Source organism: Convolutriloba macropyga, chromosome 2, assembly GCF_964194025.1.
Source record: "Convolutriloba macropyga chromosome 2, txConMacr16.3, whole genome shotgun sequence".
NCBI lineage: Eukaryota > Metazoa > Xenacoelomorpha > Acoela > Convolutidae > Convolutriloba > Convolutriloba macropyga.
This window is the reverse complement of record NC_134469.1, coordinates 10,754,658-10,773,380: the sequence shown is the minus strand read 5'-3', so window position 1 is coordinate 10,773,380 and position 18,723 is coordinate 10,754,658. Positions and strand designations below refer to the sequence as shown.

At 35.3% G+C, this 18,723-nt stretch overlaps 1 protein-coding gene across 4 annotated transcripts in view; it reads right to left on the bottom strand.

Moving 5' to 3' along the window:
* LOC142356370 (intersectin-1-like) overlaps positions 1–18,723 on the bottom strand; it is a 119,506-nt gene that overhangs the window by 73,657 nt on the left and 27,126 nt on the right. For all 4 annotated transcript variants that reach the window (XM_075408299.1, XM_075408305.1, XM_075408317.1 and 1 more), the window contains exons 7-11: positions 13,609–13,709; positions 7,613–7,710; positions 6,146–6,400; positions 5,434–5,580; positions 4,583–4,670 (exon numbers count right to left, since the gene is read on the bottom strand). In XM_075408299.1, the coding sequence (XP_075264414.1) occupies positions 4,583–4,670; positions 5,434–5,580; positions 6,146–6,400; positions 7,613–7,710; positions 13,609–13,709 (689 nt within the window). The remainder of the gene's footprint in view (positions 1–4,582; positions 4,671–5,433; positions 5,581–6,145; positions 6,401–7,612; positions 7,711–13,608; positions 13,710–18,723) is intronic.

Sequence of the window (18,723 nt, the reverse complement as noted above, 5' to 3'; positions counted from 1 at the left end):
TAGAAAAAAAATGACGGCAGACCAATTTCTATAAAAATGTACAAAAAATACACCTCTGCCTGTCATAAACCAGCGCAATTCATCGCAGAAATTTAAGAAAAATCAAGCAGGAGAAGTTCGAGAACGCAATTGGAAAGACTAAACGCTGCAAAAAGATTCCAGGGTAAGAAAGATCTCAAAACAACAACCAAAAAATGCCTCAGGAAAAGTCTTAGGTCTGAAAAAATTACTTCGATCATGATTTCAAGTTCCGAATACAAATTTAACGTTGGAATTTCTATCTCTTATATTTATCTACTTTTATCCAGCGTTTTAATGCAAAAGAAAAACTTTATGCAGTTGAAACTATCAAAATATAACAAGACAAAAACAACCAGAAGTTTATATATACAAAACTCTTTCCCACAAAATAGACAAAAAATTAGCAGTGCAAACAGAAAATCTCTCCTTCAGTTAGGCGGGCTGAAAAACTGTTAGCCAAAACATAAACCACATAATATTGCATGAATTGCTCTCGAACGACAGGCCGGGGCAAATTAATTGGGAGAGGTGCAGCTGAGAAAAATGTTTTATGGCATTCCACCCAAAGCAATTCTGCATAAGACAAGTTCATAATGAGTGCTTCAAACATCGTTCGAGAGCAATAAAATAGTTCACTAGACGACCAAACAATACTAAGTATAGCTGCAATAACCCCGAGCGAGCCGCTGCTGGTCTTAGCCCGTTATATTGTCACAAAATTTAGCCCAAAAATGCTATAATAGGATCTTATGATGATTCATAGGTTGAGAGCATCTCTGGGTAAGTTTTTCAGTAAGTTGTGACAGTATTAAGCACTAAAAAGATATTACTTGATATCAAGGAAGGATACCACGATTTGGGAGACAAAAAAATTAATCTATGACAATACAAAGCTCATCAAATTGTTTCGTAAGAAAAACAAATATTGATTTTAAAAATGTTCTCAGCCGTTAGTCTTGAGAAATTTTGCGAGGTATTTTCAGAAAGCATCATTTTGCTCCAATTTCACTAGTCTAACGACTCGATGAAAAACAAATTTGTTATTTTAGCTTAAGAATTGCTGTATTTGCGAAGTTTAAATATCAAAAAGTTGCCGGGAAAATTCGAAAAAATGATGTTCTTAGAGCACCCAGTATTTCGAATTGGCTGCTAGTATAGTTAGAGCGTTCCCCTGTTAAATATAGCCAGCGAATTGCCGGAGAATAGCCGCCGTTGACACTCTTGATGCACATCGAAATGCACTCGGAAGTTGTCTACGTTGGTGTGCACATTCAGCAAAATTCTTAAATGATGCTTAATTTAGTCTCAACTGAAGGATAATCAGGTTAAAACTAATGTCAGCTAGCAACCGCTCTAATGAGCTGACAAAACATAAAGCATCATGACTTTATGACTGGGCTTTGTCGGTTTATCCCGTTTCTTTTGATTTCTCTCTTTTGACCTTGACCGCATTCACAAAAATGCTAATTCAATGAGAGCAAGAATTGATAATCCATTCAGTTGAAACATTGAGTGAGGTAAATCAGAAGTCAAAAGTGAAAGTCGTGACTTATGTAAAACGAAAAACGTAATTCAAAGGAACCACGAATTTATTTTCAAAAAGGAAAGCTTCTTAAAATACACGTTGAGAGGCAGACTGCGACTATTAAAAATGATTTAGCATAACATTTGAATGGCTAAACCTCAAAAAATTTTAGTTCGACTGTCTTTTCTCCTACACAGTTAAGGAAACCCCCAAATCCCCCATTGTTGAGGAAAACTTCCATTGTTTTGCTCCGGAAGTGTTTTCGAAAAAATTTTCAATCGAAATAAGTGTTGGTACCAGACCTATAAAAACTGGCTTATAAGCAATCTAGCAGGCAATTGAAAAAAAAGTGCAAAAAATTTGGAAACATTGACAACTGTTGTTTTGTTTTTCATCCACTAACCTTTGATGTGATCACAAAAAATTAGTTCTAGCTTCAAAATGAGCAAATTTGAGCCAAAAAATTGATGAAGATGATTATGTTGCTTCCCCCCACTTCACTCCGAGGACCTTAAAAACCAGGACAACCACAAAACAGCAAGTGTCCGCTTTAAACTATAGAAAAATACTATTATTTCGCAAAAAAACTGATAGATTATCAGAAAAAAGCTCGATGCTCGATGTCCGTAGACTTGCAGCATCAAAAATCGTTCATTTTAGTATCAAAAAGTAGAAACTAAGATTACCTTTTATAGGTAGTCCTTCTAAATTTTATGATGTATTCTTTTGAATTACAAAATTTTGTATTGCAAACAGATTGCAAATTCTTAACCAAAGAACTCCACTAAACTTCACTTAGAGTGCGTTATTCTATCGATACACTTAGCAACCAATCAATTAGAGTATGAAACCATCATTCAAGGCATGTGCAACCAAAGAATATTCTAGGGAAGAAAAAGCTCATATGAGCCTCAAATGACGTCAAAATTAAGTGGAAAAGAACGCCCGAAAAAAATTTCAGGATGAGGAGAGCGCGAACAAAAGTTTTCCATCTTGCTCAAAAATCTTTTCCGCTAGAGTCTCCCAGTAAATTATGCAACCCCATTTGTATATGTTTAAATATTATGTATGCATTTGAGTTATTACGTACGCATAAGTGTGAAAAGGGATTCAGAAAAAATACTACTAGAGCGGAGGTTTATATGGGTACAGTAATGAGTCACTGCATATAATGTAAACAACCGAAAACTTGTTCTTATTGCGTTTTTAGTAATTACGAGCTTTGTAAAGGGGTCTACCGCTATAAATTTCTTGAAAATTGTTAGATGTATGGTTGCTAATGCATTATATAGGAAGAATAAATAACCATGTCAGAAGGGAGCAAAATGTTAATTTTTAGGGGGTGCCTAAATTTCGGCTATATAGGACTGGCGGGCGCTAACGGAAAAGATGCAAAAAATCAATAATATCTCTTCGCTATCACCATAAGAGCTTGAAAACCAGTCTGGCAATTAATTTTAATTCTATCAATCTAAGCCATGGACTAATTAAAACATACCCGGCAGATTGTCGGAAAATAGCCGCCGTTGATTCCAATAAGCATGATTGGGATTGAAAGAATAGATACTGAAAAAAGATTTTTGTACAAAAACATTTTTCAAGTCCGATTTATTTTGATGCCATTTCGTAGTTGAACATACTTCTGTTTCTTAGAGAGAGGCTACAGGGGCTACTATTATACCAATAAGCATACGAGATGGTAACTAAGACTTATAGGAACGACGTTCAAACAGCGGGCATCTAAAATTGGGCTTTATGGGTTTATCCCGTTTCTATTTCTGACTTCAATTTTTTATACTGACTCTGTTCATTTTGAATTGCTTTGCTGAGCAACTGATGTTCAAAATCACTTTTAGCAGAATGAGAGAAGAGAGAAACTAGCCTCGAGAAGTTAAAAAGATATCACGCAAAATGTTGAAAAAGCGGCAAAATGAGGTAAAGCGTAACATTTTTTTATTCGACGAAGGAAAAAAAAATAGGAGCGCTATAATAGCCGGCTGAGAAGATGAGGCCGGCTATTAAACACATAGAACCTTTATGAAGAATCTTTGTTCAGTTTTTAGAATAAATTTTAATTCTAAAGACAAATTTTTTGAAGCTGTGTTTGAGCAATCAAATTGTAATATTTTCTGCTAGCGCCGCCGCTTAGTTTTGCACCCCCCCCCCCCCATTTATACATGTTTAAAAATACTTTTAGTTGTTAAGTACGTTTATGCATGAACAATATCCATTTATTAAAAGCTAGCACAGCTATGGTTTGCAAGCATTACGTATTTCAACGAAAATTTGTTGCGTATAACGTAAGCATCAATATAAATTTCTACCAAGAGATTCTTGTTTCAATGAAATGCAAATATCGCTCTTACGATCAGTGATAACTTAGGTTTTGGGGGTGCTAAAATAACGGCTATATAGAGTGGGGGGGCGCTAGCCGAAAAGATCCTCAAATTGACGTTACGAATCAAATTACGGTTTGACTTCTTGTAGTAAAGGTCTACCATCAATTGACCGGGACAATTAAGTTCGGCTGATTCAAATTGTGAATGAGAGGACGAAATATTGTACATAAATTAAGAAGTCGAGAATGAAAAACAAGTCAAATAGTTGAAAACATAGCTTTAAAAGACCAACAGGACTTAATTAATTGCTGCAAAATTGCTCGAGATTGAACAAGATAGATCGTATGGGGAAGTCTAATTATTACCCAAAACATAGTACAATATTTTCCAAACTCATGAAAACATTAACTTAACAACCACTTGAGAAATTTTTTAAATGGAGAAAATTAACTAGCGCTATGATTTAATGAATACAATTGATACACTCATATGCATATATCAACCATTTGCCGCAAACAAAATAGTTCGAAAGCCAATAATTTCGAAATGTCAAATAGTCAATATTAGCATTAAACAGCATCTACAGGGATACTAAAAGCAAATGAAATCATCCTGATAAACATATATAAAATCCTTATGATTTCATTGATGACCCAACAAAATTTCTGGTGCTCTGAGCTGGTAAATCGAGACTCACCGATAGGGTTGCGGAGAGCTTGTTGTTTCAGCTGATCGGCAATTGACATCTTTTTATCGGAGTACTGCTTCAGGTTCCGTTGGAATTCCTAGAAAAAGCTCTTCATTCAACACATCATAATTTTATTTTGCTGATTCCATTTATTTACTCTTTGTATGACAAAGACGTTTAGGTTAGCGTTTAGTTTTTAAAACGTCTGGACAAATCTCCATTCCGCTCTATTTCAGCCCTGCTCAGATAAATTTGTGGAGATACATCATGAATTCAATTTAACATTTCGGATGTATGGTTTTGCCGCCACCCCCCACCAGCGTTTTTATGTCCCCCCAGGAGAAACAGAATAGATCTAATATTTCTCTGATGAGTGTTTAAATAAAACCGGCTTACATAACAATATGTTGATTGACGCACTCTAGCTGACGAAGTGTACCAGCAAGTAAATATCAATTTCTCCGTAGCATAGAGTGCCTCAAAGTTGAAATAAGCAACGTTTCAAAAGCCACAGGTTAGAGTCCAAAGGTCAAAGTACAAATTTAAAATATGTAGAAAAAATTGATGAATGAAAGCTTAATGGAGAAAACGCTGGCAATCAAATGAGCACATTGATGCTTAATTGCACGTTTTTGGCGTTTTTCGAACGTTCGCTATTTCAACTTTATGGGACAGACTATATAATTGAACGACATCAAGTATGTACAAACAGCACCAAAGCGACACAATAGCCTAATAGAGGATCGGAAACAGTACATTTCGGGGCCCATTTCAAAAAGTCGGGACTCATCTCAAAGTTGAAAAAACTTTGGTTACAGAAGGTGCGACAATGTCAGTTACTGCTGATCAACCATAATCACCTGCAATTGTAGCTGCAACTTCTCCAAGTGTTTCCTCCTCTCCACGTATTTGTTGTTCCTCTCAGCTAGTGTCTGCCTCGCACTGTTCTCACTCGTTCTTGTCTCCTCCATCTGCTCGTCCAAAGAACGCTTCTTAGAAGCAAGCACCTTCAACAGTCAAAACAGATATCAACCAAACGAGGAGGTTTGAATTTTTACCAGCTACTTAAAAAACAACAACCAGTATTATTTATGTGCTTGGATGGATGCACGAAGTGTAGTATTACTTAACAAGCCAGCAACATGAGGTCGGCTGTATTCTTCTTCAGCGGGGCTACAACTTCACTTCCGATCTCAAAATGATATAAATAGAGCTTATTAAATGCCACTACAATGACATATCTTAAAAATTTAAATTGGTACACTTTTGATTGACTTCCTTTTGATTGATTTTAGTAAATCAAAGAGAGTGTGTTGATATATATAGAAAGTGTCATTGTTTATGTTGTAGTGATAGTAGTGATGATCAACGAAGTTGCCATTCTGTGGATCTGCAAACGGGCTCTGCTTAGCTGATAGTAATAATGATAGTAGTAGTAATAGTAACGATGATCTACGAAGTAGCTTTGCTAAGTGTAATAGTAGTAATAATAAGAATATTATATCATTCCCAGACAGACCATGGATATAAAGTAAAAATAAAACCAATTTCCGCGCCCTGTTCATAATTAACCTGGATGTCACTATCCATTTGACTATTCTGACTCCTCAGTTGCGTCAGTTGACTTCTGGCCGATGCGATGCGAGATTCCAAACTGATTGCTATACGTCTGTCGTGTTCAGCTTGTGCCTTGGCCTCTGCTTCCTTTCTTGCTTCATCTATTCGTCTCTGTTGTTCGGCTATTTGTTCAGCTCTCTTTCGCTCCTGTTCCGCCCGTTCACGTGCTCGACGTTCCTCTTCTTGTCGTTCCTTCTCCATTCTCTCCTCCTAAATGCAAATTACGACCACTAGACGATTTACAATTTAAAGTGCAATGTTTCGTCCACTATGAAAAACCGGTGCAATACATTTAAACTATTTAACTTAGCTACTGCATGCATTTTTTGACATTTAAACGTTTAATTTATCTGAAACAATTGCATAAGTTTGAACACATTCTCTTTGCTAAAACTTCCGCAAACAGACCAAGCACAATATTGAATTTAGTTAGGCGAAGAATACAGGTTTTTCCCATTACAGCCCCCCCCCCAAGCTTAATGTTCATTTCACATATAAACCAGGGACTATAATTTTGTTGGGCGTTATAATGTGGAAAGACCCCAGAATACCTACGATTGTCATTCGCATAAACTAAGTTGAAATGCGATGTATCATCGATCATACACCCAGAACATAGCCGGCAGATTGCCGGAAAATAGCCGCGATAGACGCTTGGGGCCTTCCATGAATTGAAACAACTAAAGAGATTAGATAGACATATCGACCACCAGTCCTTTAATAGACCACTAGACTTTTTGGGTTAGATTTGGACTGTCATTTTTATGAGACACATAAGCTCTATAAGGAGAAATAGATCTATTCTGTTTCGCCCCCCCCCCCCAAGCTAAGTGAGCACAAATTTTTTATGACCCCATACATAATGACTTACTATGTAATGGCACGGGCTCTGTAACTGTGGGGCGCATAACGTACTGGGGTCATAAACGGAGAAAATCCCAAATTTAATATTTAAAATCAAAAACTCAAGACTCTAATAATCAAGAATTAGGGCATATATGTTTGGCACTACTTAGATTCACACTATTGACCCTTAACAAGTAAATGTTCATAAAATTTAAAGTGAGTTCAGAAGTCATTTTTTTAGTGAGGTAAGTCATTGAAAAAGTCAATTCCAAGAAGTCAGGGTAAGACGAAACAAAAGTCTGTTAGTCGAAGTAAAAAAACATAGCAGGACAAGTCCTGACGTACAATTCAAAAAATTCTCATTGACTAAACAGAAAACTAGACCTAGAACGGACTATGAATGGATTGGGAAAACCATTTAGAAAAATTAGGAGCGCTATAATAGCCGCCTGGAATTGAGGACGCGGTTAATAAAAAACTAACGACCCAAATTATAGACATGGCAGATTTGTTCGCACAAAATTTGTTTGAGAGCTAACTCCAAAACCTCTACTATATACATAACCATTTAATAACCTTTTCTCGTTTCTGCTGCTCTAACAACGCCTGTCTTTTCCTCTCCAGTGCCTGCTCGCCCAGATCAAAGTTCTGTCGCCTCTTGTCCTCGAAAGACACTGAAACATTTAAAATTGATCAGTGTCGTGGTAATGGAAACAATTCGAGGTCAGAAAATCATCTACAAAAACAATTACAACCCACAAGATGTAGAACACGAAACACAATACATGAAAAATCCTCATTTGTCACTTGATCGCTCCATGAAATGTTAATAGACAGTTGAACTGTGTAAATTTGGGGCATAGTGTTGCAGGTACGCGCAAAATAATCAAAAAAACACTAGAGCATCACCATACATATTCGTCGCACACAAAACAATATTACATTCGAGCCGCTGTTTTTGGAACGACGCGATATCACTTAGCCATAAGCAAAAAATTTCTTTTTATCTGAGTTTGCAAAAAGCTCAATTAAAAGTTGGTTAAATTAGTATTTGCTTCTAAAACCGAAAATGACAGAAAATGCCTCAAAAAATTTGAAAAAAAAAAAACACTGAAAACTGATTTTGTTTAGTAACAAAAGCAAAAAATTCCCCCTAAACCTAATCAATCTCAATCAAGCAGCATGCATCACTTTAAGACCTTGATAATGCTAAAAAGGAAAAAAATATCTCGTGGATGTGTAGTTTTCACAACTTGTAGTTATTTGAAAAACAAAACTGCGGAAAAGGAAAGTTTTAGTGTCCTTAAATCTTTTTTACCAGTTACTCTCCGCATTCTTAAGATACTCCTGTTAAAATTAATCTTCGCTAAAATCATATCAAAATTAATAATTGTTAAATTTTCAGAAAACTGACACGAACTTTTCAAGTATATCACAATCAAAAAATAGTTTGAATTAATGCTGTCTTGAAGCATCCCAAATTTTGCAAAAATAAATAAGCTGTTAGCGTTTTTCAATTTCACATAGGCAAACAAATTTCTTAAACAATTCAGACAGTTTTGCATTGATTTCTTTAAGCAAAATCAGGCATGGCAGCTTGTCATCAATTTCAAAGAGTAATTGAACGTTTTTTGAGAAATGCAAGTCAACTTGTATTTCTTTTCCGGCTACTATAAATTTTTCGTTGTCAGGCTTGTGCAATAGATGAAAATTTACAAAAAAAATCATCCTTCAACTTTTGAAAACATTAGACAGTGGATTTGAAAGACAACATATCAAAATGAAGTTTCAAAATGTATCTTTTTGTGAGCTAAATGGCAATTTGTCAAAACTTAAAATATTAGTGCTATTATTTTCAAAAGAAACAATATTTCAACAACTGTATTTGTCAGTGTTGCTCTCGAACGACTAGTGGGAGCTCTAATCAATTGAAGCCTGCTTCAGTCGGGGGGGGGGAGTCTGAATGGGACTAAGAAGTTCAATAGTGGGCTCCAAATAACCACATTAGAGGTTAACATATACCACTATTAAGATCTAGAGTAAAAATGGCGTCAGTTTTGGCGCACTTTTCATTTGACTTTTGGTATTAAACTGCCGCCAATTGAGTTCAGCCGCTTGAAGTTCTTATTGAGAGAGAATTTTAGTAGATCACGCGAAACGCAAAAAGTCAAGGGCGTAAAGTCACTCGAAAAATCAAAACTGTCAAGCGAAAATTTTACACAAAAAAGACACACGTTGACAATAATTGTTATGAACTTCGTTCAAGAGCAATTAAAAAGAGATGTTAAATTTGAGCTTTCGGACACATAAAATAACCCGAGTTGTCTCCACACTTGTCAAAGAAGTGAATATTGCTTTCAAAGAAAGTGAATAAAGCGATTCATAAAACTGATTCGAAAGCTGCAATTCAGTTGAGGTTGCAATTTGCAGAAAAATTAAATGACTGGATTGAAACAAAAAAATATGAGCCTGATATTTCTGATAAAAGTCAATGAGTCCAACAGGAGCCTACAGGCGTCAGAATCCTAATATTTGCCTTACATGAGTCAAATCAATATATTTCATAGATTTAAAACAACGAATCTATTTTTGAAAGCACCACAAAAACAAAACATAGCCCGCAAATGGCCGGAAAATAACCACCGTTCACCCACTTGACGCACATTGGGACTGAAACAGAAAAAGAAAAACTAAGAGAGAAATCGACAGAAATTTTCTAAGTGCCAAAGTGTTCTTATCGGTGAGTAAATTCTGCATATTCGGTTAAATTCTAAAATTACACTTACTTCAGCCTCTAAACTGAAAGATATTAAGCATAATATTGAGGCCAGCTAGCAATCGCTTTAATGAACTTTGATATGCATTATGACTTAACGACCGGGCTTTATATAAGTATCTCGATTCTTTTGATTTTGTTCTTTAGATTTTGACCGTATTCACTACATTACGTAATTCAATACGTGAACGAATTTAAAATACATTCAGTTGAAACAAAGACTTCAGCTGCTGGAAGTTGTTATTGAGAGAGAATTTATATCACGCGAAACGCAAAAAGTCAAGGGCGTAAAAGTCACTCGAAAAACCAAAATTGTCAAGCAAAAATTTTACATAAAAAAGACACACACGTTCACAATAAATGTTATGAACTTCGTTCAAGAGCAATTAAATAGAGATGTTAAATTTGATTTTTCGAACACATAAAATAACCCGAGTTGTCTCCACACTTTTCAAAGAAGTGAATATTGCTACGTCTCACTTAAATTATAGTGCAACTTCCTCAAACATGAAAATCAGCTCGTCCAAAAATTTGAGTTCAAAAAAAATTAATATTGAATGCTAAACAATCATCCGCTTGTTTGCAACAATTTGCCTGCGATTCATAAAAAAACTGATACGAAAGCTGCAATTCAGTTGAGGTTGCAATTTGCAGAAAAATTAAATGACTGGATTGAAACAAAAAAATATGAGCCTGATATTTCTGATAAAAGTCATTGAGTCCAACAGGAGCCTACAGGCATCGGAATCCTAATATTTGCCTTACATGAGTCAAATCAATATATTTCATAGATTTAAAAAAACGAATCGATTTTTGAAAGCACCACAAAAACAAAACATAGCTCGCAAATGGCCGGAAAATAACCGCCGTTCACCCGCTTGACGCACATTGGGACTGAAACAGAAAAAGAAAAACTAAGAGAGAGAAATCGACAGAAATTTTCTAAGTGCCAAAGTGTTCTTATGGGTGAGTAAATTCTGCATATTCGGTTAAATTCTAAAATTACACTTACTTCAGCCTCTAAACTGAAGGATATTAAGCATAATACTGAGGCCAGCTAGCAATCGCTTTAATGAACTTTGATATGCATTATGACTTAACGACCAGGCTTTATATAAGTATCTCGATTCTTTTGATTTTGTTCTTTAGATTTTGACCGTATTCACATTACGTAATTCAATACGTGAACGAATTTAAAATCCATTCAGTTGAAACAAAGAGTGAGGTAAGTCGAAATTCAAACGTGAAAATCGTGACTTATGTAGAACGAAAACGTAATCAAAAGGCAAAGCGAATTTAAAAATGGAGAGCACCTAAATAATACCCGTTGAGAGGCTGACGGCGGCTATTAATCAAATAGGAAATTAACAAAAAATAGCTGAAAATGGCTGAAGGAAGAATAGCTGTAATTCGATAATAACCACAATTAGCTGAGAGACAATATTTGTAGACTGATTCCAAAACTGTTGCAAAATCAGTTTCTCTTTTAAGTACCCTAATCCAAATAACCAGAGCATCGATGTAGCTACCAGGAAACCACAAAGAAAGGTAGATAGACAAACATTGGCTCTATAATACTCCGCACTAACTGTTTCATTTAATTATACTCAATATGTGCTCCAAAACGATGTTTTCTGTGAGAACAGCTATCTGAAACTTCGACGGTGTCTTGTGATTAATAATGATAGATTAATTATATTGGCAGAAACAAAAAGCAGCATTCTGCTCGGATATAGGCCACGTTCGTTTAGCGATCACAAGATTCCTAAAAAAATAAACTGAATTTGGTTTTAATCTAGCAGTTTCTATTACCTTGAAACACGCAGGTGCATGTTTTAAATGCCAGATCTCGGCAGTGCCAAATTCTATGATGTCAGATTTCCCCCACATTATGCCAGATTTGAAACTTGCAAGTTCGTGTTTCAAGCAAGGTTAAGTGACTCTGGTTCAACATTTCGAACCACTACGCGGTGCCCAATTAAAACCCAATTTTCTCAGTGGCTTCATCAGGTTCACTTAGCCTATATTTTGACTGCTACATGAGTTCCTATTTACTTCCGGTGCAGTGGTAGTTTCATTTGATGCCACAGAATATGCCTATAACACCGTTTTGAAGCACAGAAAAGAAAAACTAATCTGAGGAACAACCTATATTTCAGGGATGCAATTCGGAGTAATTTCCTGATGATTGTGATGATGTAACTAAAATGAGGGAGGCAAAATGCGTATGAACAAATAAACTAGGAAGGGACAGGATCTTGCACGTTTTACAATATTATTGCAACAACCCACACCTGCTTTTTTTGCACGCATCTAACGCACTTGCAAAATGAACCACAATTTCATACTGCAAAACTTTTGCCCGGCATTTTCACAGGCAGGAGATTTGATTCTGATGCAGGCCAATATTGACCTAATATTTTTCACAGATACAGGTTGAAGCAATAGCAATATCAATGTCGTAGCAACACAAAACCATCATCAACTTCTTTAATTTACAAAACAAACCTTCCTCTGTAAACAGAACACAACTTAAAATCATTTATGGGGAAACACTGAATGCTTTCCTTATTCGCATCTGTTTCCTTTCTCATTGTCACATTACTTGTACAATCAGACCATTAAGATTTACGACAGTATCCGATATTCAGTTTTGAGAATTTGAACCGCCACGATATATCATTTTAAATATGTTTTCAACTATACATCATTTCAAAATGGAACGTTTTTCACATTTTCAAATTCCCACTTCCTCAAGATCATATTTTTTCAAGTGCTTTTTAAAAAAATATCCTAAAACAATGGAATTATCGCGTTTCCTCGCTTCCTGAGTAAGGAAGTTTATTCATTGAGACAGATTTGAGCAGTCCCAATGATATGCAGTTCAGATCAAAATTCAAATAAATTTGAATGAAGATTAGAAAAAATCACACAGTGGTAATCAAATTTGGCAATAAAAAAGGAAACAGCTATCCTTAAACTGGTGAATTTATCTCCAAATATGATGAATTTTAAAGTGGGTCTAGGAAATAAACCCCCACGGAAAAAAACCCACACAAATTTTGATAGGTAATATAACCTGACGAAAATAAACCACCATTTAAAATTTGAATTTTGGTCGTGACAATTTGTTCGGTTGTGATAGTTTCATGTCAAGTCCCACGGCCACTAAGGCATGGTCACGACCAGCGAGGCATGGCCAAACGCGCAGCTTGTTAAAAGTCAAGTGGGGCTTCATTTCCGTGGGGATTTATTTTCTATATAAAATTAAGTGGGTTTTTTTCCATAGGGTTTTTTCCGAAGGCGTTTTAAAGTATGTACATGAGGTCTGGAATTTACTTGTCCAAGAAGGAGAACAGGCGCAAGAAATAACTGAACACAAAGGTACGACATTTAGTCAAATTGGAGGTTATGAAACTAAACAGATAGAGATGGTTAAAAGTCAGCAAGACGATTTGCAGTAGTGAGTCTCAGCAAGGAACGCTTTGCCATTTAGAGGCATAAACAAAAGGAATGACGACATAGATTTACAATCAACTCCCCCTCCCCTCCCCTCCCCTCCCCTCCCCTCCCCTCCCCTCCCCCCCCCCCCCCCCCCGCCCCAACTTTTCAATCAAAACATCCCAAATCAAATGAGTGCTAAATGAGTTATTATCAACTCCAAATAAGAGATGTTAAGTTGTTAATTCAGAAACTGTTAGTTCAGAAAATTTGAAATCAAGGCTTCCTCGCTCGTCCTTGTGTATCTATTAAAACTAGCTCACGATTTCAAAATGACATTAGTAAAATTTGCTACCTGGTGGAGGCTGTTTTTGAGGCGGCTGCTCTGCAGTTGAAATCGCAGCGTCATTGACACCACCAGTGGGTACGCCTTGACCACCTACCAGTCTAGGATCTCTGAAAAAGATCACACATCACTAATTTCGATTAGCATTAATCTCTGTCTCGGAAGACATCTCAAAACTGCTGAACGTAAAATCTAAAAAATAGCAAACTGCAAATAGTTGAGGATCAACACCGCATATTGCCGGAAAATAGCCGCCGTTGATTCCCATTACCCCGATTGGGAATGAAAAAAAAAGAAAACAATAACTGATTGGAGGACATTTTCAAAATACAAACTTTTATTTCAGTTCGTAGTTAGACATACTCCTGTTCCTAATTAAGATGAGACAGGGCTCCTAAGACTTACAGGAACAAAGCTTAAGTACCGAGCATCTAACACTGGGCTTCATACCGTTTCTACTTTGATTTTGGATTTTGCTTTTCGATACTGATTTTGTTGACTTTAGATAGCTATGCCGAGCAACGGCTCTTTAAAAGCACTTTGAGTAGAATGAGCGAATAATAAAACTAGCCTAGAGAAGTCAAAAAGATTTTATGCAAAATGTTGATCAACCTGTGAACTTAGGTAAAGCAAAACAGAATTTTGTTCGACGGAGTAAAAAACAAAGCAGGACAACTGACACAATTCAAATAATTTTCATTGACTAAAAAACTAGACCAAAATCGTCACTTTAATTTGACTACAAAAAACATGAAAAAGAAAACAAATAGATCTTAAAAAAAGCGCCCCAATACAATTTAAATTCCTTGAATTGTAAAAAAAAGAAGCGCTAACAGCCGGCTGAGAAAATGAAGGCGGCTATTAAAAGCAAAAAACTTGAATAAACTTCAAAATTTCAATCATCAGCTATCGAATTTAACTTTTCATTCCTGAAATTAATGATAATTCATAGATTGAGTAACAATATGACTGTTTTTATCAGAAAAATTACACATCCACTGAAATAACTTGTATATGACGTTGCTTTATAGTTAGCTGGATAGTTTTACTATAAATACTTTTTTAGTTATTCGAAATAAAACAATCAAGCAGTGTTAGAAATAAGCAAAATTTGAAATTTGTTCAGCCTAATTGGACATGCCAATCTGTATCCTTCAATTATAAGTTCAAAGCAACTAACTCTGATTTAAAAACAGTTACGAATTAAGAGGCAATCAATTAGATTTCTATTTATCTATCTGTTTTACTCCTAGCCGCACTGTTTTAGCCGCACTCTATCCGTTTTAGCCGTTTTATTCGTAAAGCTCAGATGCCTTCTCTTTCATCAAAGAAAATGCATTAACTTCAAAAAAGCTAACATTTCGAATGTACATAAAACAATCACCTCTTATTATGTACATAAACCCAGATTAATTATTGTTTTAGTCATGTTGAAACAAAATTAATGTCTTTATCGGTCAGATCTCCTCTATAGTTAACTTGAAATTTTCAGAATTTTTCACCAGAGAGCCAATTAGCAAATAGAAAAAGGACAATTACTTTCGGAATAAAAACAGAACATTCAAATTTGACGTAAATTAGGCATTAACATTCCTCAAACAAACCCACCAGCTTTCAACAGGTAGAAGGCAATAGAACCCGCAATTTGATTCCAACAGCAAAAAATAGACGGTAGAAATTGCTCAAAAAATTTTATGCTCAGTGAAGATTTGAAAAAGCCGACGAATGGCGCATTCAATGAACAAGGTCAACGCATGAAAGGAAAACAAAACATTCATAATTATAGCATCCGAAAGGAATTTTTTGTAATAATTCACGAAAAAAATATTACGCACTAAAATTTTTGATAGATCCATTAAACATAACCGACTAACGTCGGGCGAGTTGCTCTCAAACGACCGGCGAGCGGTTGGCTTCGTCAGTAGCTAGCCACAATTTAGTGAGGCTAGCTTTAGCTTAATTGAAGGGGCGTGATGTGAGGGTAATAGATGATGACATCACGCCACATAACAACAGCTGAAGTGCGGCATAAACAGAAGAGCTAAGAGAGAGAGAGAGAGAGAGAGAGAGAGAGAGAGAGAGAGAGAGAGAGAGAGAGAGTAGGGAGAGAGATAGCGAGCTAGAATGGACGAGAGACAAAACGTGAATGACAAAGAGAAGGAAAGAAACCCGAACCAACAGAGAGATAAATAGATAGAGAGAGAGAGAGAGAGAAAGAAAGAGAGAGAGAGAAAGAGAGAGCCAGCAATATTTTCCATGATGAGATTCGACTCAGTTTTTTAGCCTTGTTAGTAATTAAACCATATAGAAAAAAACTGAAAGTACATTTTTTTGAAAATCTAAAACCACTTTTTTGGTCTCTGGTGTTCTCTCATGTAACCAATCAGCAAGACTTAAAAAAATTGTTGGCCATTATTGATCGTTAAACTCAGAAAAGGATAAAAAATTGAAACAATTGCAAATTTTAACAAAATCTTGCTAAAATTCAAGATATTATTATCTTTAGAACCATTTTATTGTCAAGAGACTATCCAGTATTCCTATTCCAAGCCTTAAATCGTTTCACAAGCTCATATAGATCCATAAACTTGGAGCATGATAATTTTTCAAAAATTTGAACATTAAATTTTATCAAAAAAATTGCTAAAACTCGAGTAATTAAAAAAATTGATAACCATTCCATTAACTCTAGAAACTATGCAGCAGCTTACTATCAAACCAGGATGAGGTCCCTGGAGCCAAAAATTTTTAAAAAAATCAAAAACATTCAAAAAACTTGAAAATTGCAAATTTTATTTTTTTAAAAATTGCTTAAACTCGTGAAGTTCAAATCTTGAAAAACAATTCATTACATCTAGAAACAATGCAGTAACTTATTATTAAACCATAGAGGAAGCTTCTTGGCTCTTCAGGCTGGAACAAAAAAAAATCTTTCCAAAACTTGAAAAGAATTGCAACTTTATCAAAAAACTGCTAAAATTTTGGATACTAAAAAGTTGAAAACTATTCCATGGCCAATAAGCATTTTTCAGTAAATTTTGCAAATTTTGTCAGAAAAATGCTAAACTTCGTGTTGTTACAACTAGAAACTTTACAGTAACCTATTATGAAACCCTAGAGGAGTTTCCTTGTCTCTTGAGGCTGGAGAAACCTAAAAAATGACAAAAATTTTTTAAAAAAACCTGAAAAAATAGCGAAAATTAGTAAAAATTTACGTGTTTTTGTTAGGATAACCAAAACATATAACTCTTAAAATGTTCATAAAAAGTACTTCTGTCTTGCAAAAGATCCTTATCAACTTTAAACAGCCTCAATTTTAGAGTGGTACAACAAAAAAATTCGAAAAATTACGAAAAAAACACACGAAAAATTAAAACATTTTGGGCTCAAAAACTCCTAAAAATTACCTTTTAACCTTAAACTATGGCCTTCCCGGTAGCTTCATCACACTAAGCACTTGAAGGACTATCAACGCGGCTAAGGACCTCTAATGAAACTTATTGCTCACTGGGCGTTACCTGTTTATCCCGTTTTTAAGGACGAAAAGTCAAATGGATCAGACGAAAATCGGTCAAGCGAAAACTTGCATTGAAAAAAGACCAACAGGACTAATATAATTACTACAAACTTCGTTTGAGCGCAATTAAATATTAAAAGGTGCATTTCAACCAAACTAAAAAGTCGGTGATTTCTAGAAGATTAAGCGAGTTTTTGAGAAGGTCGCTCATTCTTATTCATAAAAAAGATTGCTACACTAAAACCCAGCTTGAGATATTCGCACATGTCTACAACCAAAATCCATCACACCAAAACAAAGAAATAGAAAGATGTATTAGAAAAAGGAAGTAGATAGAAAATAATACATTTTTTTCGGAAATGACATAATTGAGTGATTCAGCAAGTAACCAGAAAAAAAAGCTTTTTCATGTAATAGGTAAACAAAAAATAACAATTCAGAGGACACGCAAAAACTAAAATTATATCTGGTATTAAAAAAACAGCCCACTTCAGTAGTAATGAAAAAAACAAGGTAAACAACCCGTTCGGAAATAGCAGACGGAAATAAAGAAGAAGAAAACTTTCATGCGAAGGAGACAGTCTTTAGGTGAAAAAAACTTTTTTGAAATCACAAATCACATGAGCGGGAGCCAGCATATCGAAACTTCTAAATTTAACTGCTCAATTTGAATCTGGAAATCTCAAAAATTTCAAATGATAATCTTTTTTATCTACGGATACAATTTTTATCTACGGACGCAATAGTTTTAACGACCTATACTTAACCATGCTGCAGAAAGGGTGCCAAGAGGGGAAGCAAAAGCTACAGAAGATTTGATCGCAGCACTCAAACCACTCCATATTTTTCACACGTTTCATTACCTTCGCCAAAAATTACTCAAAAAAATTTGATTTTAAAAATTTACCCGGAAAATTGCCGGAAAACAGCCGCTGCTGACCAATTTGACGCAAAATAGGATTGAAACAGTAAAAAAAAAGAGATAGAAATGGACAGAACTTTTTTAAGTGTCGAAGTGTTCTTATTTGGTGTGTAAAGTCGGTATATTCGGTTAAATTTTAAAATTAGAATTAAGTGAGCTTCTAAACTGAAGGCTATTAAGCATAATACTAATGCCAGCCAGCAATCACTTTAATGAACTTTGATAACCTAATTCATTATGACTTAATGACCGAGCTTTATATGTGTATCCCGTTTCTTTTGATTTTGCTCTTTTGACTTTGACCCTATTCACTAAAATACCTAATTCAATACCTGAACGAATTTAAAATCCAATCAGATGACACAGTGAGTGAAGTAAGTCAGAAATTAAGCGTGAAAATCGTGACTTGTAAAACGTTTAAATCGTGATCGACAGGTAAAGCGAATTAAAAAAAGAAGCACAAGTCCTGAAATACACTTCAAAGAATTGCATTAATTTATTACCTGAAAACCATTAACTCCGTTTTAAAAGGCAAATGAGAGCTGTTAGTAATGAGACTGCGCAAAAAAAACAACACCAGAACAACAAAAAGCAGGACCAAAAACTCAACTTTTATTACTTGAAACGGCAAGATCAACAACTGATACGAACTCAAACTGCCAACTATATTCCACTATTTCTCATT